Genomic DNA, 25,858 nt, shown 5'->3' with positions numbered 1-25,858 from the left:
GACCCCGTTTACTGGAAAAGGCTCCAGAGAGATCCCGACGATCGTATTTCCACGACGAAGCCTAGTGCCCGCCCCCATGGGCCATGTGGAGCTGAAGACTGATCAGTCGACCAAAGGATAAAAGCTAGTCACTTTAGAGGATCAAACTTCACCCAAATGATAAAAGATTGAAAGCTTTACGATTAAAATGATTTTATGATAAATGATTCTTTATGCTTAAAAGTTATTTTAAATAAAAATATGATTTTTAATGCATGTGATTGTATATGTATTATTTTCTATTCATATTTAGAACGTGCTGATTCTTTAGACTCACTAGGTTTGTACGATATAGGATTTGATGATTTGAGGATGCGTTGACGCTTGAGTGGATCGAGTGCTACGGTACACTCCCGAGAACTTTTTATTTCCGCACTAGCTTGTTAGATAAAAAGATTTAAAATATTTATGTTAATTATTTTATTAGAGATTTTTTTTACGCTATGAGATTTTAGTTTTTAATTTATTATGATTATGTTAAGTTATTGTGTTTAGCAATTTTCGAGTTTATTACTAATAATAAAAAAAAATCGAGGTCATTTCAGTATATGTTATTACGAACATGAAGTTTTATGAAAATATGAAAAATACGATGCATGTTTGATTTTAAGAAAATCTACGTATATGCATGATTTTATAACTGATGAATATGATGATACATTTTGAAGGATGAAAGTTGGTTGTGACTAATATGAACATGAATAGAAACACGAACATATAAGGCCCAAGCTCGGTGGATGAACAAAACTGTCGCTGATGTCCCCGCCGTCGCTTACCACGGTTATACGTAGATGGATCTATCGATTAGAGCTGATACAAAAGTCACAACTAATGATCTGAATTCAAATAAATAAAATGAACACATATATATTGATATAATGAGACATGTTGTGGACACGTTATGCTTTGACACAATATGTTTAAGTTCATGTTTTTAAGATCATGAAATAAATGTTAACTACAGTACTTTTCAGTGTTGTATGTTATCCATAAATACTCGTTATAACGATTCATGTGTGTTAAGTCTTTAGACTCACTAAGTGTGAATAATGGAGGTGAGCATATTGACGAGGAGACATGAGGTGCCAAAGACTGAGTAGGCGGGGTTCAATATGCGCACGCTAACCTGAGGACCATATTTTTCACACATTATGTTTATGAGTTAGGAGTGAACATGGATATTTTTATACATTTTCGTTTTTTACATGTCGATGATTTGTCAGGATATTTGAATGCTTCACATTTGTTTTATTTTAAACGACAGTCTAGGGTTTGAAAATTACTCTTATTTTTCAATTGTAGTATTTTTACCAGTAGTTGAATACTTTTATTTTAAATTGTGTGTTTGGCAGTTGTTAATGCATGCATGCATTTAAATGTATTTTCGATATTTAGTAAATGAAAAAAATATTTTAGCAGTATTTTAAGTAGTGGATGTTTCTGTTCCAACCAAATAAACCTAAAATTCGAAAATAAAAAAAATATAAATATTTCAAATTTTGAAGATTTTTGAGGCATAAAAATGATCAACATCGACATTCATAAAATACTTTAAACATTCAAAGAAATAATTTGTTTCCCACCTAACATCGAATTAAACAAATAGGAGTATTGAATTACTTTAAGACGCATAAAACACATAAACTGCAAGGTCATCGGGCCAGCACCGCCTACGGTTCGAGGCTGCTAACCAGTCATCATATCCAGTCTCCTCAACAATGTCATCTGCATCAATCAAATCTTGTGAGTCTAAAAACTCAGCATGCATAAATCATGAATAGCGAATACTACATAATAAAAATTCATACAATTTAAACACACTTGATATGTAAATTACCTAGGCATAAATAAATATGACGTGACTTTCCTACATAAAAATTTTCATAAAACATGTTTCGCTTGACAATACATAAACTTAAACATTTTGCGTATAATTCTGCTAATTGAAATGTGACATCATAACATAATTCGTTTGCTCAAACTAACACCAAAGCGTTTGACCGGCAAGGATCACCACATCTCTTGGACTGTATATCTATTATCAATCATAACATAAGTTAGAAAGGTCCTCAGACACGTTGTCCGGCTTCCAGACCTATACATGCGTAATTTGGCCACAAAACAACTTACATACCTCAAAATAAATATTTTTGCACGTTATATTTATTTAAGAATGTCATTGACCTCGTTGGATCGATCCTCGGACCTGCTGCCACCACTTAAAACTTACAATTCAAAACATCCCATAAACTTGCATCTTACCCGTACGACTCTCGAATAAAATAAAACGACTTGCGACTTACCCCCATGACTCGGGAATCGACTCAACCTTGACCAGCAACCTAACACACTGTCCATATCCTTAGAATCACATCTGGAAGAGCCCCAAACCATCCTGAAACAAGAAAAGCAACTCTAGGTTCTGTTCGTCCCCTTTTTGACACGTTCGAGTTCTATACGACTCCAAACTTGCCACGGCTCGAATTAGCCCTTAATTAAGCCCTATACCATGACCTTAGATCCTAACCAAGCCATTGATTTGGTCCTTAACAACTCAGGTGACACGTGGACGTCGTGGATCAACCAGTCGTGACATGCCCTTGCGTGATCTTCGCATGCGTGCTGCCTCTTTTTGTCTCAAGCGACTTTCCTACCCGACCAGCCAATAAACGACCAAGACCAGACCCACCTTAACACCCTAAGACACGGTCCAAACCCTAGTCATGACAACCTAGCCCAGCCCGAACATGCCCCAACTAGCCAAATACCAAAAACTTCCCCCACGCATACACGACCACAGCTTGCGCTCCGCCTTTTCTTTCGTTTCACCAGACTTCTTATGCCCTTCAAAGACTGATAAATAAAATCTAAAAACATCCTAATATATCCCATACAAAGCAAGAACAGCCCAGACGATCCACACGAAGCCTATACATCAAAAACTCATGAAAACTTGAAGGATCTTGCGCATAAAAATTTTAGCATGCAAATTCATGTTTTGATTCAAATCTTTCATTTATAAAAAAGTTTTTCGAGCATAAATATCATCAAACAATAGTATATAATAAGATTGATATGTCAAGAAAGGTTTAGAACATGCCTTTGCATTTAAACGCTCAGATAAATGAATACCAACGCGAGGGAACGTAGAAGATGAACGAAGGACGAGCTAACCGTTTTCCTTGCCACAAACTTGTGAAATTCACCAAAATATTGTAGGTAGATGTGGAGAAGTGGAAGAGGAGGCTACTTAGAGCCCAAACCCCAACTTTTCACATTTTTGTGTGTGCTCGCATGTGTGTTTTTATATTTTTATTTATTTTTTGAAAAAAACCTTTGCAAATTAATTATATATTAACTAAACAAATTTATTAAGTCTTAAAATAATTTAATAAAATATTAAACATCATGCTCAATAATAAAATCTCCTATTTAAGGAAATTTGCTAATATAATGCTTAAAATATTTTAATTCATCTAATAATTTAAATTTGACTTTAAAATGCTAAAATTCATAAATAATTTAAAATAAATAATTCTTGGCTTAAAATGAAAAATATAACATTTAATTTTCGCACCTTAATCGTCTTCAGTCTCCTATCCCCGGCCAATAATCGAATATTCGTCTGAAAATATTAAATTCGAGAAATACAATTAAATCTCAAGAAAATAAACATATAAATATTTAAATTAAATTAAACATATTGAATGCATTTAAATTAATTTAATCATTAAATTATACATGTAGTCCACCTGTATTTGTTTTTGAGTACTACATCGAAGTTGAATTAGAGGAGTCTAAGATTTATAAAAATAATTAGCCAAATAATGGCGATATTCTTGGTTTTACAAAATATGAATAAATCGAAATCGAATTGATACATATTTTGATGATAAAAAATCTAACCATTCTCATAAAGATTAAAAAACGAAATCATTCTTAGTGAAGAAAAATAAAAAAAGAAAAAAACCCCCAAAAAAAAAAAGAGAGAAGAAAACACCAAACGAAAAGCTACCTAAGATAACATCATAGCTGCATGCATGCTTCTCAAGTGTCACTTATTTGCAACAAAAATTCAAATCTATGCAAGCCCCCCACAATACACATGTCCAACTATCCGTCATGACCGATTGCTTTTTCCACCATATGGTAAATATTATTCAAAAAGACAAGCCAGAGGTGGTGAGTGATGATGTGAAAATTTTAATTTTTTTTAAAAAAAATCTATATCTAATTTTTATATAAAGCAAAATCCCATTTAATAAAAAATTCACATTCATTTCTTTTGCCCAAAATATTGTGTTTTTTTATTACTATAATCATGTTATTGTAATATGATAAAAAAAAATCTATATTTAATTTTTATATAAAGGAAAATCCCATTTAATAAAAAAATCACATTCATTTCTTTTGCCCAAAATTTTGTGTTTTTTTATTACTAGAATCATGTTATTGTAATATGATTAATCAGATTTTTAGAGGTTTATAAATGACAAAAACTTGTGTGAGACGGTTTCACGGGTCATATTTTGTGAGACATATATCTTATTTGGGTCATTCATGAAAAAAAATTGTTTTTTATGCTAAGAGTATTACTTTTATTGTGAATATCGGTAGTGTTGACTCGTCTCACAGATAAAGATTCGTGAGACCGTCTCACAAGAGATCTGCTCTTTGTAAATATAATGAACCAAATTACGAAGATATTATTGGTTTAACCCAAAAATCGAATCGATACATATTTCGATAATTTTTTTAACAAAATAATAAAATTTAAAAATATAACAATTATAGGTCCAGGTAGAATTCAAAATGAAATCCTTCTTATTGAGGAAAAGTATCCAAAAAATAAAGAAAATCACCAAAAAGCACCAAACGAAATAAAGAGAGATTTGAATAATACAGTCACTTTCAACGCCTTTTCGAAAGATGCCTGCAATTATCCGTAGTACCTTTCCCATACAAACTTGTACTCTCGAACGCCGGTAAACTCATATACTGCGTGCCCCGTCCCCACTGTCATCCCATCAGCACACCCAACCTCTTTTTTTCCCCCTGTTCTAGAGAGAGAGAGAGAGAGAGACCATTTTCTCTCTCTATTCAGAGGGCTTTTGCAGATCAATTTTGCTGGGGTTTATTCATTGGAATTCTTTTGCTCAATTGATTTTCATTTCTTTTTTTTTCACTAGTGATTTTTGAGGTTTATTTATGTAATTGGGGAATGGAGTTTGTGGGAAGAAGGGTGAAGAAGGAGTTTGAAGGGCACGGTAAATTTTTCGGGGTGGTTCAATCATACCAACCCAACACCGGTTTTTTCAGGATCGTATACGAAGATGGAGATTCCGAGGAATTGGAGTTTTCGGAGGTTGCTCCGCTTTTGGTGCCACTGGAGCCGTTGCTGCAGCCTTCACCTCAGCAGCTGGAGTCCTCCGCCAGAAAGCGTGGGCGCAAGCCAAAGAAGCGCCGGATCACTGACACAGGTAAAAGTGATGATAATTCAGTAATTAATGGTGATGTTTGTGGTGATTTGGGAAGTATATGTGGCGGTTCCAGTAACTTGATCTTGAATTTAAATGAAGGGTTGGATCTTAATGGTGGCGGACTCAGTTGTTTAAACAACGACGATCATGGGCGTAATGAGGTTGGCGAGGGGGCTAAGCTGCATGGCTTGGATTTGAATGCAGGGTTGGATACGGAGTTGGATGTTGGGATAGATATTAATGAAGAGTTTATCAAGGAGACTTCAGGGGCAAATATAGGACTTATCGATTTAAATTTAGATGTAAATGCTGATTTTGAGAATTTGTCTACTGAAAGAGAGGGTGAATTATTTGACTTGAATTTGCAATTGGTGGAGGATGATGGTAGTAATTTGGATGATTATGTGGGGAATACTAGAGCACGTGAAATGTTGTGTACTGAAAGAGATGCACAGATGAGGAAAGAGTTGGTGGAAAATGCCAATATGGGAGTTTCGGATAATGGGGATGGGGACATGGGGAATGTTGATTTATGCAAGGAACAAGAAGAAGAGAACTTGTTGAAGGCTAATGGGGTTGATAATGTAAATGCAGCAGCCGGAAGTTCACAAAGGAAGAAAAGGGGCAGGAAGAGAAAGGATGCTTCAAACAATAAAATCGAAGTGGCGACACCTGAAATCGTAGAAGTGGATGGTGAAACTGGAATTTTAAACTTAGAGCTGGAAAATAGAGAACAAACTCCGTTAAATGGTTGTCATTCAATTGACTGTGATAATGGAAATTCAGTTATATCTTCAAGAGGGAGAAGAGGTAGGAAAAGAAAAGAGTTATCAGATAATAATATAACCTTGCCTACATCAGAGATGGGTTTGAGGAGGAGTAGTCGTAGAGCTAAAAGGGATGCACTTTTTGATCAAGATCATGTTTTTAATACGTTAGGGTTGGATGGAAACAATTTTCAGTTATCATCTCCAGCCGCTAGCTTTGTGTTTGAAGAAAAAATCACGGTGTCAGGTCCTGAAAGTTGCAGGGGTCACATTCTGCCACCTAAGGTGGAGTTGCCCGTGCCTTCTTGCAACCTGGATCTCAGTGGAGTTTCTGTATTTGATTTTCTGTCTGTTTACGCATTTTTGAGATCTTTTAGTACTTTGTTGTTTCTAAGCCCCTTTGAACTGGATGATTTTGTGGCATCAATTAAATCTAATGATTCAACGTCGTTGTTTGATTCTATTCATGTTTCCCTTTTGAAAACATTACGGAAGCATTTGGAGGCTCTTTCTGATGAAGGTTCCGTGTCTGCATCCAAATGTCTCAGGTACTGAATTTACTCGAACTTGAAAAAATGAACAATTTTCCCGGCTGACTGTTATTTAAGCTATTTAATTGTATGTGTAGGTCTCTTAATTGGGATTTTCTCGACTTGATTACGTGGCCCATATTTCTGGTTGAGTATCTGTTATTGCACAGTCCTGGTTATATACCTGGTCTAGATCTTTGTAATTTGAAGCTTTGTCAGAGGGATTACTACAAACTTCCTGTGTCAGCAAAGGTTGAGATGATGCGGAATCTTTGTGATGATGTAATTGAAGTGGAGGCCTTTAGATCAGAGATAAACAGAAGGACTTTGGTGACAGAGCAGCACATGGATTTTGACCGGAATACTAAATCAGAGAGTTCAAGAAAAAGAAAGTCTACGATGGATGTTGCTAGCACTTCTTGCATAACAGAAGATGACGCTAATGAGCCTGCTGACTGGAACAGTGATGAATGCTACCTTTGTAAGATGGATGGGAACTTAATATGCTGTGATGGATGCCCTGCAGCATTTCATCCAAGATGTGTAGGTGTTGTTAGCAGCCTCTTGCCCGAGGGCGATTGGTATTGCCCTGAATGTGCGATTGACAAAGATAAGCCTTGGATGAAAGTGGAGAAGTCAATTCGAGGAGCAGAATTGTTGGGAATGGATCCTTATGGACGACAATATTATAGCAGCTGTGGTTACCTTTTGGTGTAAGTTCCTCTAAACAAAGTCCACTAAGAAGAGTATTTTAACATTTTTTGGGTGAATACATGATCGATAATATAAACAGTAAAAGTAGTCTGACTAAGTTTTATGCCTAAGGCATGTAAATATCTTAGTTAATAATTTTCTTGCTGCGAAAAGTGCATGCATTGGAAAAGAAACACAACATGCAGAAGGTAAATCTTATCCTAACTAAGCACAATTGACGATGGGGTGTTGATTCTGGACAATAGTATGGATGGCATGAGTACTCTTAATACTATTTGTTAGCCGTTTATATTCTTTGTTTATGTATTTCTACTACACACTTGGTAGAAGATCCCATTTTCCCAACTCCTTATTAGGGACTCAGGCCTGAATAATAATGATAATGATATGAGCAGGTTTGGTGAAAAATACATTGATCCTTGCTGCACATGATATATTTTTTTAATTTAGAGCCAATAAACTATCTTTTTAAACCTTTTGATTTATAGAGTTGTTGTAGCCTGAGCAAGTATGAGTGATTTGATTTTTCCTGTGATTTGGTTATTTCATGGCGGGAGGTTCCTGGGTAGGTTGTTCAAGGAAAGATTAAATGGAGGGACAACATTTCTCCTTTCTGCCTTTTTGTGAACCATGTCATTTATTGGGTTGAAAATTCCTTTTGCAGCTAGTAGATCCAGTGTAGTTTGAATTTCTCAATCCTGAAGTCACCAATGCATTGCAGGGAGACATGTTATATCTTTGCAATATGACTTAATTATTTGATAAAGTTCATCTCATTTCTGCTTAATTTTTGTCAGTTCCTCCTTCGTGCTTGTTCTGGGAGGGACAACATTTGTCCTTTGTGCCTTTTTGTGAACCATGTCCATTTATTGGGTTGAAAATTCCTTTTTTAGGTAGTAGATCCAGTGTATTTTGAATTTGTCAATCCTGAAGTCAACAATGCATTGCAGGCAGACATGTTATATCTTTGCAATACGACTTAATTATTTGACCAAGTTCATCTCATTTCGGCTTAATTTTTGTCAGTCCCTCCTTTGTGCTTGTTCTGGTTACCTGTTCTTTGAAGGTGATGATTAGTCCTTGTTGTTAAGTGCCTACTGGTCCTCTCAAATTGAAGGTGTTGAAGATTCAGATCAGATCAGATTAGGATCTTTTATTAGTTGGTAGAATCATATCGGTTGATTTGTTTAATGGTTTTATCTTTTATCTCATCCTTGTATTTTAAATATTTGGGTAGATTAGTTTGTTAGCCTTAGGGTTTCAGTAGCCTATTTATTCAGCTTTGTACTTCATTTATTATTTAGTGGAAATAAGAGATTCCCTCTCCCAAATCTCACGTATTAAAACCTACATGGTATCAGAGCTTCTGGCAGCCGATCCATGACAAAATACGGGATGGCCTCCACCTCTCAAATCACAACCTCTTCACCCGCTCCTCAAATCACAAGCGACGCATCACCCCTTTCAATCACTTGCCATAAACTTAATGGCAAGAATTTCTTACCTTGGTCACAATCTGTATTCATGTACATATGCGGCCGAGGGAAAGAAGAGCTTCTCACGGGTTCCTCATCACAGCCCGAAACCACCGATCCAAACTACAAAACATGGAAGGCTGAAAACAACCAAGTGATGGCATGGTTAATCAATTCCATGATCCCTGAGATCGGGGAGAATTTTCTCCTTTATCCCTCTGCCTCGGAGATTTGGGAGGCTGCCCGTGAATCCTTCTCCCGCCGCGACAATACGGCTGAACTCTTTGCAATCGAATCGGCGGTTCATGATCTACGACAAGAAGACTCTACAGTGACTGAGTATTTCTCTTCTCTTACCCGCAATTGGCAAACCATTGACTTGACAGAGACACACGATTGGAAATGCTCCAAAGACGAAAAGGTGTTCAGATCATTTATTGAAAACAAACGAGTCTTCAAGTTCCTCATGGGTCTCAACAACAACTTCGATGACGTCCGGGGCAGAATCCTTAGCACAAATCCTCTGCCGAACCTCCGTGCTGCTTTCTCAGTGGTTCGCCAGGAGGAAAGCCGACGCAAGGTGATGCTGGGCTCATCTCCTCAGTCATCTGATGACTCTGCACTGGTCGTTCAACGCCAAAATAGCTTTCCAACTAGTGATGTTACAGCCCCCCAAGGACTTCATCAAGGGCAACCTTCAAGCAACACAAAAGGAAAAATGATTCCAGGACGTCCTTGGTGTGAATATTGCAAGAAACCAACTCACAATATCGAGAGTTGCTGGAAGATACCATAATTGTCAAAGGCGCGCCTCAGGCGCTAGGCGAAGCTTCAGCGCCTTATGGGCAACCAGGCGACGGTGCATGGGTGGGCGAGCGCCTTTAGCGCCTCGAAGCCGCCTTTCTCCGGGCGATAGGCGTTCCAGGCGTTGCGCCTTTTTTTCAGAACCATGATCGCATCGCATAGGCAGGTTTCTCCTTTATTTTTTAATGACCCAAAGCCCAACTAAATAAGCCCATAACTAATTTCAGCCCACAAGTAATTTATTTTTAAAAAAAGCCTAGTTTTGCTTTGCATGTCGATACGTATTCTCATTTCTCCCTGCCGATTGAAGCTTCTGCCGCACACCATTCTCCTCTGCCATTTCTGCGCACACCATTCTCCCCTGCCTATTGAAGATTAAAGCTCCTGGACCTGTTCTTCTCTGCCACAGCCGCAGGCTTCTGTTTTCAGGGCAGATTCTTCATTCTTCTCTTTTAGGCTTTTGTTTTGCATTTATTTTAAAAAAATAGCCTAGTATGGCTTCTCATCCTCTCTATATTATCGCCTCGTGGCTAGGCGATCGCCTTTTGTCGCCTAGGCGTTCGGGCGCTAGGCAGTGGCTCGTCGCCTTGCCGTCGCCTAGCGCCTTGACAACTATGGAAGATACATGGGAAACCACCTAATTGGAAGCCAGCCAGAGATCGCCGCGCTCACAGCGTGGTTTCTGAACCGACTCCTCCCATAGCAGCGCCTTTCACCAAGGAACAGTTGGAGGCGCTACAGAAATTATTCTCCCAGCATGTGATGCCATCCTCAGTCATCGGAACGGGTAGTACATCAATCCCAGGTGATATTCCCCTCACCCTTATTTCCCAGACTAATTTATCTAGCTACTGGATAGTAGATTCTGGTGCTTCAGACCATATGTGCAGCCAATTACAGATGTTCACCTCATACAGCCCCTCACGAGTCTCTAAATCAGTTCAAGTGGCAGGTGGTTCTTGTACAAAAGTTCTGGGTTCGGGTTCAATTTGGTTATCCCCAGAATTATGCTTACATAATGTCTTGTTCGTTCCTGCACTTCATTGTAATTTGCTGTGTGTTAGTGCTTTCAACAAGAACTTACATTGCTCAACCATTTTTTCGACTGACTCATGTGTTTTTCAGGACCTGGAATCGGGGAGGACGATTGGCAATGCTAAGTGTTGTGCTGGTCTCTACCTATTCACGATGAAGCCGCCCGTAGAGTCATCTTCCAATGCCCCTGACCACCATACTTCCGCAGTCCAATCCATTAGGAATAACGAATTTTTGTTATGGCACTATCGTCTAGGTCATCCAAATTTTTTGTATCTCAAGAAACTATTTCCATCATTAGTAAACAACAAAACTTCTCATTTGCCTTATTGTGATGTTTGTCAGTTTTCAAAACACACTCGCACATCGTTCACACCACATACATACACACCATCAAAACCCTTTTCCCTAATACATAGCGATATTTGGGGTCCTTCTCGTATAAAAAACATTACGGGTACTCGGTGGTTTCTACTGTTTGTTGACGATCATACTCGTCTGTCTTGGGTTTTTCTCACGAAAGACAAAAGTGAGACGTCTACAATTTTCAAAACATTCTCCACCATGATACAGACACAATTCTCCACCAATATCCAAATTTTACGAACTGATCGGGCTCGAGATTTCTTTAACACTGTTCTTGGAGACTACCTAACCACTCAGGGAATTATTCATCAAAGCTCCTGCGTTGACACACCTCAACAAAATGGTGTCGCTGAAAGAAAAAACCGACACCTCCTTGAGGTAGCTCGTTCTTTACTATTCACGCATAATGTTCCCCATCACTTCTGGGGTGATGCTGTCCTCACAGCCACATATCTCATAAATCGAATGCCTTCTAGAGTCCTTAAGTTCCAAACTCCCATTCAATCTCTTCTCAGCAGCTATCCTAACTCACACCTAATTCACAATCTCCCATTACGTGTCTTTGGGTGTGTCTTATTTGTGCATATACATTCCCAACATAGAAGCAAGCTTGACCCACGCTCATTAAAATGCATCTTCTTAGGATACTCTTCCAATCAAAAGGGGTACAAATGTTATTCTCCGACCACAAGAAAATTCTACAACACCATGGATGTAACCTTCCATGAGTCTGATCCGTTTTTTCCATCTTCCTCAGCTCAGGGGGAGCAAGGAATTCACGGCCATGACCTTTATGACCTTCAGTATCTGGATCCCATACATACTGATGGTGTAGACGTTATCCCACCAAATCATTCCCAACCACCAAATCATTCCCAAATCCTTCCATTTGATCATGTGTACACTCGTAGGAATTCTCCTCAAGACCAACCACACAATCAGCAAACCAAGAGCACTCCCTCGATCCCAGATCCTCTGGAAAACAATCAAGGTACGTCAATTATCAACTCCCATGATATCGATGATAGACCTATTGCATTAAGAAAAGGAATCAGATCATGCACTCAATATCCTATCAGCAATTTTGTCTCTCTTGATCTATTGTCTCCTGCATATCGAGCTTTTATTGTGAATTTAGACCAAGTACAGGTCCCATCAAACATCACTGAAGCCCCGGAACATCCACAATGGAGGGCAGCAGTTTTTGACGAAATACATGCTCTTGAGAAAAATAACACTTGGCAGATCACAGATCTCCCTCCTGGAAAACGGACTGTAGGTTGCAAGTGGATTTTCACAATCAAACATAAGGCTGATGGGAGTGTTGAACGATACAAAGCTAGACTAGTAGCCAAAGGGTTTACTCAGACATATGGGATTGATTATCAGGAGACATTTGCTCATGTCGCCATGTTAAATACGGTTCGTGTTCTTCTATCTATTGCTGCAAATCTAGACTGGCCCCTATATCAACTTGATGTCAAAAATGCCTTCTTAAATGGGGATTTGGAAGAGGAGATATATATGTGTATCCCACCTGGATTCGAAGATAAGACAACGGCTAATCAAGTCTATCGGTTAAAGAAATCTCTTTATGGTTTAAAGCAGTCTCCGAGAACCTGGTTCCACAAATTCACGAAAATATTGAAAGAAAGTGGATACATACAGTGCCAATCAGACCACACTATGTTTGTCAAGCATTCCAACCCAGACAGGATCTCTGTTATCATCGTATATGTTGACGATATTATAATTACTGGGAACCATGAAGAAGACATCACTCAAGTCAAGCAACTACTCTCAAAAGAATTCGAGATGAAGGATCTAGGGCAGTTGAAATACTTTGGGGATGGAAGTGGCCAGATCAAAACATGGGATTTTTATTTCTCAAAGAAAGTATGTCCTTGATTTACTGAAAGAAACTGGGATGTTGGGATGCAAGCCTGTTGATACTCCTATGGATCCAAATATAAAACTTGGAAAGAATGAAGAAAGTCCAATGATCGACAAAGGACGATACCAAAGATTAGTAGGTAAACTGATATACCTATCACACACAAGGCCTGACATTGGATTTGTTGTAAGTGTTGTTAGCCAATTCATGAACAATCCGACTGAAGAACACATGGATGCTGTTTTTCGTATATTAAAGTACCTCAAAGGATCACCTGGAAAGGACTATGTTTTCAGAAGACAGCTCTAAGAGATATACAGATATACAGTGACGCTGATTGGGCAGGATCTTCCACTGACAGACGATCCACATCTGGGTATTGCTCATTCATATGGGGAAACCTTGTAACATGGCGGAGCAAGAAACAATCTGTGGTAGCAAGGAGCAGTGCAGAAGCCGAATTTCGGTCCTTGGCCAATGGTACGTGTGAAGGAATATGGCTACAACGGTTATTAGCAGAACTGAAAGTAGGAGGACATCAAGTGATCGAACTAAAGTGTGACAATCAAGCAGCAATAAGTATTGCCAAGAATCCAGTCCACCATGATCGAACTAAACATGTTGAAATCGATCGTCATTTCATAAGTGAAAAGCTCGAGAAAGGGACACTGAAAATCTGTTACGTCCCCAGCCACACACAAGTTGCAGACATCCTAACTAAGGCCTTGTACCGACCAATCTTTGAAAACTTGGTATCCAAGTTGGGTATGATCAACATTTACCACCCAACTTGAGGGGGAGTGTTGAAGATTAAGATCAGATTAGATTAGGATCTTTTATTAGTTGGTAGAATCATATCGGTTGATTTGTTTGATGGTTATATCTTTTATCTCATCCTTGTATTTTAAATATTTGGGTAGATTAGTTTGTTAGCCTTAGGGTTTCAGTAGCCTATTTATTCAGCTTTGTACTTCATTTATTATTTAGTGGAAATAAGAGATTCCCTTTCCCAAATCTCACGTATTAAAACCTACAAAAGGCAATGAACCATAGTGGTTTAGGACCCTATACCTTGAACTGTAACTTTATTTTTCCGCTTTCCGAGGACATGTAGCAGACATATTTGGTACATCAATTCACACCTCAAGCACCTCAAGCACAAGTTGCAGTTTTTCTTAAGTTGCTTACCTTTTTTATTTCAACAAACTTGCACTAGTTTATATTTTCCTGAATAGAGTTGTTATACATGGTGAAGTGGTGTAACCAAACCGACAGCATAACCGTCGTTTTGGATGTTTTCCAAAGTCCTGACTATCCACAAAACATTAATCATTTGCACATGGAATTCTCAGAAATTCTGTAAGATTGGTTTGATTTCTCTCATCATCTTGATCGTTGTGGAGCAAAAATGAGACAAGGCTAGTTATGCTGACTGTTTGGATGTTTCTAATGTACTGGCTACCCACGAGACGTGAGATGCAGATAACTAGGTTTTGCTTCTAGAAGATATTAAAAGCTTTGTTTGGTCCTATTTCTCATAAACATTTTTCATCTTCAGAAATGAAATCAAACATCACTACCTAAATTTATTTTCTTTCCTAAAGCAGCCTCATTTACATTCTATTTTTACATATTCTAATATAAGCAATCACTTTAAATTTGTCTTTCCATCGTTTCCTTGTGGCTTTTAATTTTGTAACCCAATATACTATACTTTGTTAGTTTATCCAATCAACACACCATTAGAAAAAATATGTATCTTGTAGTGTCGTCGCTAACCAAAAACATTACTGAACAATATGATATCTGTAATAAAAAATCTCTTTTTAAGGAAACACGTACATCACCTTCTTCGGTACAATCCCCAAAATCCATGTATAAGGAAACACGGACATCACCTTCTTCGGTACAATCCCCAAAATCCATGTATCGAGAAACGTAAAAGAAGACCAAACACAGACAAATACTTTGTCAAATATCTCATAATCACTGAAAGCACGTAAGGTGTGCGTACAGACTCGAGGTGCAGTGAGACTCTACCTTTGGGACTAAGCAAAGGCTTAACACTTAAATGAAGTTTACGTCTTAATAATGAAGCACAAATATTGGTGTGCTTTAAAGATCGAGAGGTTTTTTTTAACGCTGAATCAAAAACATTCCCGTTTATAATATCTTCGATTTTTTGAAATGTCAAGATTTTGATTTCCCAGTTTGTTTGTTAAATAGTGGTAGTATATTTCAACAAAATTGTCGTTCCCTATGTAATTTTTTGGTGGTTCAGCTAAAGTAGTTTTATAGTCATAAAAAATCAGGGGTGTATATCAGTTTGGAATGAGTTTTAGTTTCAAAAGAAACCTTGGTTTGGTTCATATATTTTTATAAATCAAACCATATTTTATAAAATAGAAACCAAACCGTAGAAGACCAGGAATAACCCATAATTTAAGCAGATTTTGATTTTGGTTTGAATAGGAAATTAGGAGTATCAAACTGCAAATCTAAGTGCAGTTGAAAACCTAGCCAAAACTCATGTATCGCCAATTTAATATTCTTCTCGATTTGAATAGATTTTTTTAATTTTTCAGATTATTATGTACACGCCTTTTTAAGTCAACATTGTCGTCACTTAACTTCATTTAAGGTTGGCTTTTTTTTCTTCACCATAATGCGACCATTTGATTTGTTCGATTTTAAATTTTTAAATAGTAAAGTTAGTCCCTATCTTGAAGTTAATATTAAAATCTATGAATGATGCTAAACAAAAAGATGTTTACAATTGTAGTTGGAGCATGGTTAATAGCGATAGGCAGTGGCACAAAGTGTGGCCATAGATTGGAAACTAGTCCGGATGATCAAGTGTGGCCATAGAGTGGAAACGAAATGTCCGGAGGAGCAGGTCCATCACGAGGCGCCTTTAGAAATAAGAAATTACATCCTAGTTTGTGATCATAATAATCTAAGACCCTAATTCCCCATAATTTAGATTATGTATAAATTGTCATCGATGGTCATAAATGTAATAGAAAAATTATTGAACAACAATATAGGATCAAACGTTTGCCATTTTACCAAAAGTATAACTAAGGATAATGGTTTGCAACTACAGATATTTTTAATCATCAACCACCTAAGTATTACGTGTTGATCACTTTCCTAGTAGAACATTTTATTGCACCTTAATAATCTCCTCTCGCAATAATCGAAACCTGACTTGGGATATGAATTATAAGATCAATTTTTTCACTTTACTAAAATATTATAGCGAGTGGTAACTGTGTAAATCAATATTTGAAACTATATAACAGTTCAAACGCAACATGTCGACCGCTCCTAAAAGGGTAATTGTTGCACTCCAACAAACATTACATTAGCATCTCTTTAGTTAATGAACGACAATGTTACATTTCATCTTAGATTCACAGTCCCTAGGTTTTATGTGCACTTAAAGTGTGACTTGACCTTTTGAGCTGTGCATTAGCTGTGAGAAGAGGCATCCACTTTTCCAGTAATGATCATGCCTTAGCTCGCTCCTAGGAAGAAGAGTTGAGCCTCACATTCAGTTGAGTGTAGGCATATGCATTATGAGGTTACTATGATTTTAAGCCAAGCCTATTTTACTGATTCTGATAAAGTATGTTGGAAGATTTAACTCGATTCTCTTGTTTTTTGTCCTTATTTTCTTCGAACTTTTTGTGAACGTTTGATAGAACTTTTGGAATGCTTTATAACTTGTTGGAACATAAACAACACGTACATATTATCTTATTTGTATTTAATTGTTATAGTTTCATTTTTATTAGTTAATACGTTTCCAGGAAGTATGACATGCTTTTGTAATATTTATTTCCTTGCGGGGCAATTTATTACATATTTCCAAGATTATGATTATATTGTAATCCTAATTATAACTACAGTATATTTATTGTACTTTTGCATTTGAATGTTTTTTTACTTCTACATCTTTTCTTGCAGGCTAGAGTCATGCAATGATCAATATTCATTTTGTTTTTACGATAGAGATGACTTGCTGCCCTTTATTGAAGCACTAGAGTCACCACCTTTTCTCTATGACACAATTATTAATTCTATCTGTAAGCAATGGAATATAGTTCGTGAAGTTGATGGGACCAGAAATAATTTGGACATTCGGTCCTACACTATAAAGTCAGATTTTCCTAACAAAAGACAACTGCTTGATATACATCCAACAACCTTAGAAACACAAAACAAGTACAAAGTTGATGCTGAGAAAAAGTCTGATGAAAAGTCTATTGTAACTACCTATTTCAGTGATATAGATCTTGAAATTGCAGAGCGCGATAATGTGGTTCAGGGGACTGAGAACCATACTGTGAATGTGGAAAATAGATTGGAAAGTTCTGAAGGATCAGCTGAAGTCTCTCAATCATTCATAATTGATGTGACAAAAGGTGGGTTGGATTGTTCACGTATCTGCACCGAGATATCGCCGGAGTCTCAGATTCCAGGGAATCTGGCAAATGCTGGAGATCATTTTACAATATCTCCTACCTTGGTAACTAGACAAAGGAAGAATCCAAATTCTTCGAAATATGGCAATGCACAACCATCCATAAATAAAAGAGAAATAATTTCCCAAGTGCGCCCGTGGAGAAAATATGTCAACTGTTATGAATTTGCTCGAACAGCATCATCTGTATTCGAAGAGTTGATATGTAAATCATCAGATGCGACTAGCGCCCCGAAATCAGCGGAAGGAATTATAGCAGGGCAACTGAAGATTGTTTCAAATAGATCTGCTGAATTTTATTGGTCAAATATTCATAATTCTGTTGTGAGCTCTATGAAAGAAAAATGCGGGTGGTGCTTCTATTGCAAAGTTCCTGAAGAAGAAATGGATTGCTTATTCATTATGAATGACAGTTTTCCAGCTGTAGAAAGTTTTAAAAGTGAGGCATTCGGTATTCAGTCAGGAAATGATAGGAAAAACCATCTTGTCGATATCATGTGCCATATCATATGCATGGAAGATCATTTGCATGGTCTGCTGTTGGGCCCGTGGTTAAATCCACATTATTCCGTGCTATGGCGCGAATGTGTTCTTGGGGTGACCAACATTACTTTACTGAAAAATTTGTTGCTCAAGGTACACATATTTCTTCCCTTAAATGTACATACATACTGTATCCTGATACATTTGACACGCCCTGCAAAAAACATCTGCAAAAAGCATAAAAATTTTGTAAATGTTTTAGCAACGTGATGCAATTCATTGATCACCATGTCTGAATGAATAACCCATGGATCTGGATTACTATGTCAGGTCATATGTATCACAGAGAACAATCCTGACAGATATTTAACAAATTTGTTTATTATAGTAGCTTATGGAGTTGGTTCACCAGAACTGGAAAATATTTATGTCATGAGTAGTATGAATCTTTGACAATAAATCATCAAATCTCCTGTTTATAGTGGAATTCAGTTGCATCCTACAAGTAGAAATCTAATTTTTTTTGAAAATATTCTATTGGTCTCTGACTCTCTATAAGGGGCAATTTTTTAAAAGACCCCACTATGTGTTTTCTTTTAAAAATAGCCCTCGCTGTTGTATTTCAATACGTAGTGGAAGACTATTTTTGAAAACAAAACACACATGGGTCCACTGACTAGAATTTCCTCTCTCCTCTCCATTTCTTTCTCTCTCTTCGTATAATAGAAGGAAAATGATTTTAGATGTCGCGATGAATAAAAGTCTCCAGGGCTTCATGTCTTTGCATTGAAACTTCTGTCTTTTATTTTTTCTAATTTGTGTTGTTCTAGTTATCAAATTATCTGACTTTTGCTATCAGGTAGAGGCAAATTTGAATCATTTAGCACTCTCTGCGGGATGGCGACAAAATGTTGATACTGTTGCAACAATGGGTTCTGCATCCCATATTGTGATGAGCTCATCCAGAGTTTCTTCAAAACATGGAATCAGAAGAAAAAGAGCCAAGGGTTCTGAGCCACAGATTACCCCATCTTCGAATGCCATGGCTGGGCTAACCTTATTATGGTGGAGGGGTGGAAGGGGTTCACGTGGGCTTTTCAATTGGAAGGTTTTGCCTCACTCTCTCGTTTCTAAAGCCTCTCGACAAGGTACAAACATTCGTGACAAAACGGGCAAACCTTCCAAATTTTAGTTGTCTTACTGCACTTTAAAATTAAATGTTTCAGGTGGATGCAAGAAGATAACAGGCATTCTATATCCTGAAGTTGGAGAATATGCCAAGAGGACTAAATGTGATGCCTGGCGAGCCTGCTGTTGAGACATCAAGAAGTGTGGAGCAACTTGCTCTTCAGGTAAATCTCTCATTCTCTGTTTTCCAATTTGAATAGGCTTGTTACATACCTTTTCATCCATCCGAAGGCTCACTACATATTGATTGCTAAGGTTCCTCTAGAAACAGGTTTTCCTTGAGATTAATTGTTTCCTCGCTAAGCTGCTTTGCGTTAAAGATCACACTTGTGATAGTCATAGTTTTTAGCTTGTGGTCGGCATACGGAAAGTGTACTATGATCTAGGGAAAGTGTACTATGATCAGCTATTACGTATAGAAGAAGGAAAGGGGAGATGGGAGTGGAAAGTATCTTTGGCAAATTTATTTTCATATAATGAAAGGAAATGTTCATGAATATCATTTTCAGGTTAGAGAACTTGATGCAAACATCAGATGGGATGATATTGGCCAAAATAACCTTCTCTCAAAAATGGACAAGGAATCCAAAAAATCTGCCAGATCATTTAAAAAGGTTATTATTCGCAGGAAATGCTTTGAGGGAACAGTTGTCAGGTATCTTTTAGATTTTGGCAAAAGAAGATTTATCCCTGACATTGTTGTGAGACATGGAACCATGATTGAAGATTCATCAAGTGAAAGGAAGAAATATTGGTTGGAAGCATCACACATACCATTATACCTTTTGAAAAATTTTGAGGAGAAGCGAATTTCCCGTAAATCCAATAAGATGAGTTCTGCAAAACTTCGTGAGAGCAGTAGAATAATGAGGAAGCCATTGGAGGAAAGGGGATTTGCATACCTTTTCTCTAGAGCAGAGAGATTGGACAATTATCAGTGTCAGCACTGTAACAAAGATGTCCTTATCAGGTTTGTGTGACTTTTATTATATATTCATAGTCTGAATGAGAACATGCAATCTTGTCATTACTGTTGTAAGGAGATCTGAGAGCAAAACATGCAACTGTCTTTTGAATTTATGGCCAGATTATTGACTTTGATATTTCATATTGAGAGACACTATTTGTAGTACCTTCATGCAATTGAAAGATCTTAGCAAACATAATTAAACGAGATTCTTTCCTTGTAGACTAGCTTTGCCTTTCGTGTCCATTATATCTTTTCCTATGAGATTTGTTTTGCTTGTAAATATCACTTTTAATTCTGCATTGACATAACCATATTATTCCTCTTTGTGTGCAGGGAAGTAGTAAGCTGCCAGTATTGCAAAGGTAAATGCTCTCATCTATTTTTGTTTCTTCTTGACGACCTATGCATTTGTTTGTGACTGCTAAATGACTGTTGCATTTGCCTTGTTTAATTTGTTAGTCTTGTAATTTTGGAAGCCAATAGTAGAAACGTTTGTATCGCCAGTGGCCACAGGCACACTTTAAAGCATTGCTGAAGTATCCTAACATAATCTGTGTGATAGATGCAAAACAGCAGAAGTATATGAAAATTAGTGCCCATGCATGTTGAAGTCTGTTTGGAAGAGCCGAGGGATCTGATCCAAAGGTGTTGCCGATCATATATAATAACAATTAGAACTATCTTGGTGCTTGTTAGATATCAGTTCTGACATTTGAAGCGGTTATTGGAATAAAGACCAGAGAGATGAAGTCTGAGAATTTAATGCTGTAGTTATAATTAGATTTTTTGATATCAAGGGTCCTATTAATTCAATGATCTTGAACTGAAAATGGCTGTACTGTCGACTTTTTATTTAAACTTCCTGCCCCATCATTCCTTTACGTAGCATTAGTCACAGTGACCGTGGTGGCCAGGAAATGGAAATATTTGATGCGTGTAGTTGACAGAGGTGGCTACTCTGGATGTTGGAGGTGGCTAGGCTGTTTTCAAGGAGAAATGCTTGTATATTGATGTTTTATTCTCTTGAACTAGTTTTGACTTTAGCTGGTAGATAATGTTGCATGTTTGATTCGTTAGGCTGTTCCTTTTTTTCCCCTATGCTCATTTGATAGTTGAATAAATTTTCAGGCTTTTTTCATAAAAGGCATGTTCGAAAATCTTTTGGTTATATCATTGATGATCCTACATATACTTGTCATAAATGCCCGGATGGGGAGTTTGTGAAAAGTGGTGCTACTGAGGGAAAATCTGGGTTGTCAAAACCTACCAGTGCTTCCAAACAACTGAAGCTGGTGCAATCGGGGAAAAGGAAAAGGCGGGTGAAAGGAAAACCACAAGTTAAGTCAAAAAGGGCTCCATTGGTCATAACTTTGCGACGTTCTGCTAGGAATGCTGAACGTATGTCAAAGCTGTCATCACAGAAGACTAAGGTGAAAAAAGGCAAGAAGAAAAAAAAGAAAGCTAAATCCCAGAAGGACAATTTGAAGAAGCTGAATAATGGTTGTGGGCGGAAGAAGAGGACACCTGTTAACAGCAGTTACTGGTCGAATGGTCTGCTATTGTCAAGAAAACCAGATGATGAAAGATTGACACAGTTCCGGAATAAAATGCTTCTCGTGCTTGCTGGGGAGGTGGCTTCCAACAATGATAAACCAAAATGCAGTCTTTGCTGTGAATTGGAATATACGCCAAACCTGGCTTATGTGGCATGCGAAATTTGTGGAGGTAATGATCATTTAACTATTGGCCTGAAAAACCCATTTGTTTACTTACCTGCACCCAACTTTAATCTATTCACAAATGATTTGTGTTTTAGACAATTGCTCTGTTCAAGTTTCCAATATTGTCAAAGCGGCTAAAACTAGTTATATTTTCGGTCAATGGAGTATAATCCTCTTTCATTTAAGTTTTATATCCTCCCAAGCTGATTTTTCTTTTGCTGATTTCCGCAGTTTGGTTTCATGGAGATGCATTGGATCTCACTGCTGATAAAATTTTGAATCTCATCGGCTTTAAGTGTCACAAGTGTCTTAATAGGACACCTCCTGTCTGCCCCTATAATTTTCTACCTGGAATCTACAATACTGAACTGATGCACGAAAATAATGCCGAGATGGGGTGTGCAGAGGAAGATTATAAGGATTTGCCTCTCTCATACAACAGACCCGAAGATTTAAAATTTAGGTCTGATGATGGAGTGAACAATGCGTCATTGAATCTCGTCCTTGAGCAGCAGTCACCTGGATTGATGCCTGAGTCAGACCAGAAAAAGAAAGACGATGAGAAGATATTACAGAGCAATGGTTCTGTTGAAGAAAGAAAGCAAGAGGTGTTCAATGCTGTTGAAGCTGAGTCTGCAATTTCCGTTTCCGACCTGGTGGATAAAGAAGCTGAATTTTCACCATTAACAAATAACCCTGTGGAGAATAGTTTGACAAACAATAAACTAGAATCTGTGGCAAGTGAACCTCTATCTAATTCACATGAGTTGTCCCAAAAGCAGTCAGGTGATATAGTGTATGTTGGGAGAGGAAAACGTAGATAAGTTAAGCAGCTGATACTTTTCTCTTTTCTAGACAATGTCGTAATACCATAGTTCAAACATTATGTGAAACTTGAAATACTAGCTGAAATTCAGAAGTTCATTGAGATAATTTACATCTGTTTACCGAGAATGAAGAACCAACTTCTGGCTTGTTTTTTTATTTATCGAAGATGCGTCTGATTGTTTGTTATGATTGTTTCGGGCTTTGCTTTTTGTGAGGTAAAAGGGGCTCGTTTTCGTTAAATTTATTGTACTGTGTTTTATCTCATTGTCAATCTATTTTGATTTTTTTGCCTGATTGCCTGGATGTCTTAATTGTTCCATTATTTCAATTGATATAAAAAGGTAGCAGTCTAGAGGCACTGTTTTAAATCGGTTTGCTGTTTGGTTAGAAAAATGCATCTCGATCTACTCTGTTAACTTATTGATTAGTACTCAAGCTAACTTAATATTTATCTTTGGTTAGCTTTGAATTTAGTGATTAATTGACAGTTGATTTTTGAAGAGAGTCAGATTCATTCTACTGTTTGCAGTCGGCGTAGTATTTTTCTTCTTCCTTTCATTTTGATCATGAGGAACAGTAAATCCATGCTGTGTATTGTGGCAATACAAGTGATATTGCTCGTCTTTTTAGCACGATCACATTAAAAGTTCTATCATGCATTGCTGCTTGTTTTGGTACAGGTGAATAAACGATTCTATGTTAATTTTTGTTCCTTTTAGCCCTTCACGGTTATGAGATATTCAACCAGAAGCCTTCATCTCAGAATGGGGAGGTTATTGTACTTCTCTAGCAAACTAACCAGTTGTGATTAAATGATTATATGTTATGCCTTCAGTAGTTATTCACTATGTGGACACTTTTCCTGCCTAGATCCCATGCTGATTTGCCAGGATCGATGAAGAGTATGCTATTGAATCATCGGGACCATCAAATCAAATGCCTCAAGTGTGCTGGTTGTATGGAAATGAACTTCATATTAACCAGGTTCGGAAACCATGAAATTTGGTGTTGCCGGTCGAAGATGGAAATGAACTTCATATTAACCAGGTTCGGAAACCATGAAATTTGGTGTTGCCGGTCGAAGATGGAAATGAACTTCATATTAACCAGGTTCGGAAACCTTGGAATTTGGTGTGTGCTCAATTAGCTGTGAAGTTTACTTTTCTGTACTACTTGTTGAGGGGTGTTGATTTTTTTTTTTTATCATATATACATTTGGAGTAAAGAGCATATTTACACCTTCGTAAAAATGCAAAAAATTTCAAAATGCCCTGTGTTTTAAAAATCCAGCGCATTTAACCCCCCATGTTTTTAGTACTCTAGTACCATATTTGCAAGTGGTTTGATGCCCGAATTCTGAAAACACGGGGTTTTAGATTCGATTGATTTTACACAGATGATGGTTTTTTACTCTTTCCAATTCTAGCGGGTCACTGATACAATTGCCCGATATGCAGGCAGGCAGGTCATATATCAGAATTCGAGAAATTGCTTGAAAATTGAATACAGCATTTTGGAGGACAGTGGAGCAGCATCTGGCTCTCGCCTTTTGGTATTTTATATATATACGTTTCGAGACTTTGTGTGCTCTGCGTTCCCAAGATAGAGGAGTGTTAAAGTTCTTGGTTGTGAAGTATAAACTTTATATCGACAAATGTAGATCACAAAATACACACAGAAGGAGAAACATTATTCGGAAATATGGGTTTTTTTTTCAGGCAAAAACTTGTGTGAGACGGTCTCACGGGTCGTATTTTGTGAGACAGATCTTTATTTGGATAATCCTATGAAAAAGTATTACTTTTGATGTTAAGAGTACTACTTTTTATTGTGAATATGGGTAGGGTTGACTCGTCTCACATATTGTGATCCGTGAGACGGTCTCACATGAAACCTATTTTTTTTATTATTCGGAAATATGGGGTTTTTTTATTATTCGGAAATATGGCATCCTACAATTCTACTCGGCACAGGAATGCAGTGTGGTAAGATTATGAATATTATGCCATGTGCACTTAATAATTTGGTGTTACAACTAGTTTACGAAATTCAAACCGTTTGAAGAGTTCATCATGGTTGCGCTTATTCATCAACAATTTCAAATCTTTCTGTCTATCATAGTTTTCCATCTTAATTCGATCTTTAAGTATTGTTTGGTTCGTATAATGAAATAATAAATTGTATTATATAGATATGATGTCGTTTCGTCAAAAAAAAAAAAAAAGATATGATATGTCTTATATATATATATATATATATATGGATATTAGAATGGACGTATGGACTGATAATTATATTACTTACGCAAATGTTGTCCGACGGATTGTTATTTCTTTCTTGAAAGCCATTTGTTACATTTCCTGAAAATAATCAGAAAATTAATTATTATTTTAAAATTATTTTTAAGCAAACTTGTGTTGAGACACTCAAACGGTCGGTAGCGGATCTCTTATTTGGGCACCATGAAAAGTATACTTTTATGCAAGAGTTTACTTTTATTGTGAATATGGGTAGTTGACTGTCTCACATTATGACCCGTGAGACGTCTCATATGAGACTCATTATTTTAAACGGTAATCATTTATCGAATAGTATATTTTTCTAATAATGAGTTTTTCATCAGACGACAATGGAATTTACTTTTTAACATATTTTACGAAGAACAGTAGAGAATTTAAATACGGATGACAAATACTACAGATATCATCCGATGAGTAACTCATGATGCTGCCATACATGCAGAGTCATAGAACAAATTCAGAGAGCAGCTGTAGGATTTCCTCTTGAATCTTTTCAATAATAATTTTTCGGTCGTTACGTTGTTGATATGGCTCCGAGTTTTTCTTTCTTGAATATCTGTGGATTCGACTTTTGTATTAATTCAATCAAGAATGTAAAGATTGAAAAATCGAACATGTTTGCAACTGCCATGATGTCGGCGCTGGGCATAAATTTATTTGGAACAAAGTAGTTGATTAATGCGGGAGCTATCATAGAGGTCAAAAGACCCATAAATATATATAAAAGAATTAGTCGAAATCGAATCCATTGATTGGGTCTTTTGATATATATATA

At 37.1% G+C, this 25,858-nt stretch overlaps 1 protein-coding gene across 1 annotated transcript; it reads left to right on the top strand.

Moving 5' to 3' along the window:
* Nucleotides 1-4,999: 4,999 nt before the first annotated feature.
* Nucleotides 5,000-22,920, top strand: LOC140830558 (DDT domain-containing protein PTM-like). Its single transcript, XM_073193928.1, is given in 10 exon segments — nucleotides 5,000-6,834; nucleotides 6,915-7,529; nucleotides 17,077-18,229; nucleotides 18,936-19,224; nucleotides 19,303-19,385; nucleotides 19,387-19,428; nucleotides 19,774-20,234; nucleotides 20,568-20,596; nucleotides 21,363-21,959; nucleotides 22,187-22,920. Coding segments are annotated over 10 exon segments (5,436 nt in total). The 5' UTR covers nucleotides 5,000-5,260; the 3' UTR covers nucleotides 22,780-22,920.
* The last annotated feature ends 2,938 nt before the right edge of the window (nucleotides 22,921-25,858 follow it).

Source organism: Primulina eburnea, chromosome 1 (assembly GCF_022965805.1).
Source record: "Primulina eburnea isolate SZY01 chromosome 1, ASM2296580v1, whole genome shotgun sequence".
Classification (NCBI taxonomy): Eukaryota; Viridiplantae; Streptophyta; class Magnoliopsida; order Lamiales; family Gesneriaceae; genus Primulina; species Primulina eburnea.
The sequence above is the reverse complement of the archived record's forward strand: the minus strand, read 5'-3'. Positions and strand labels throughout refer to the sequence as shown.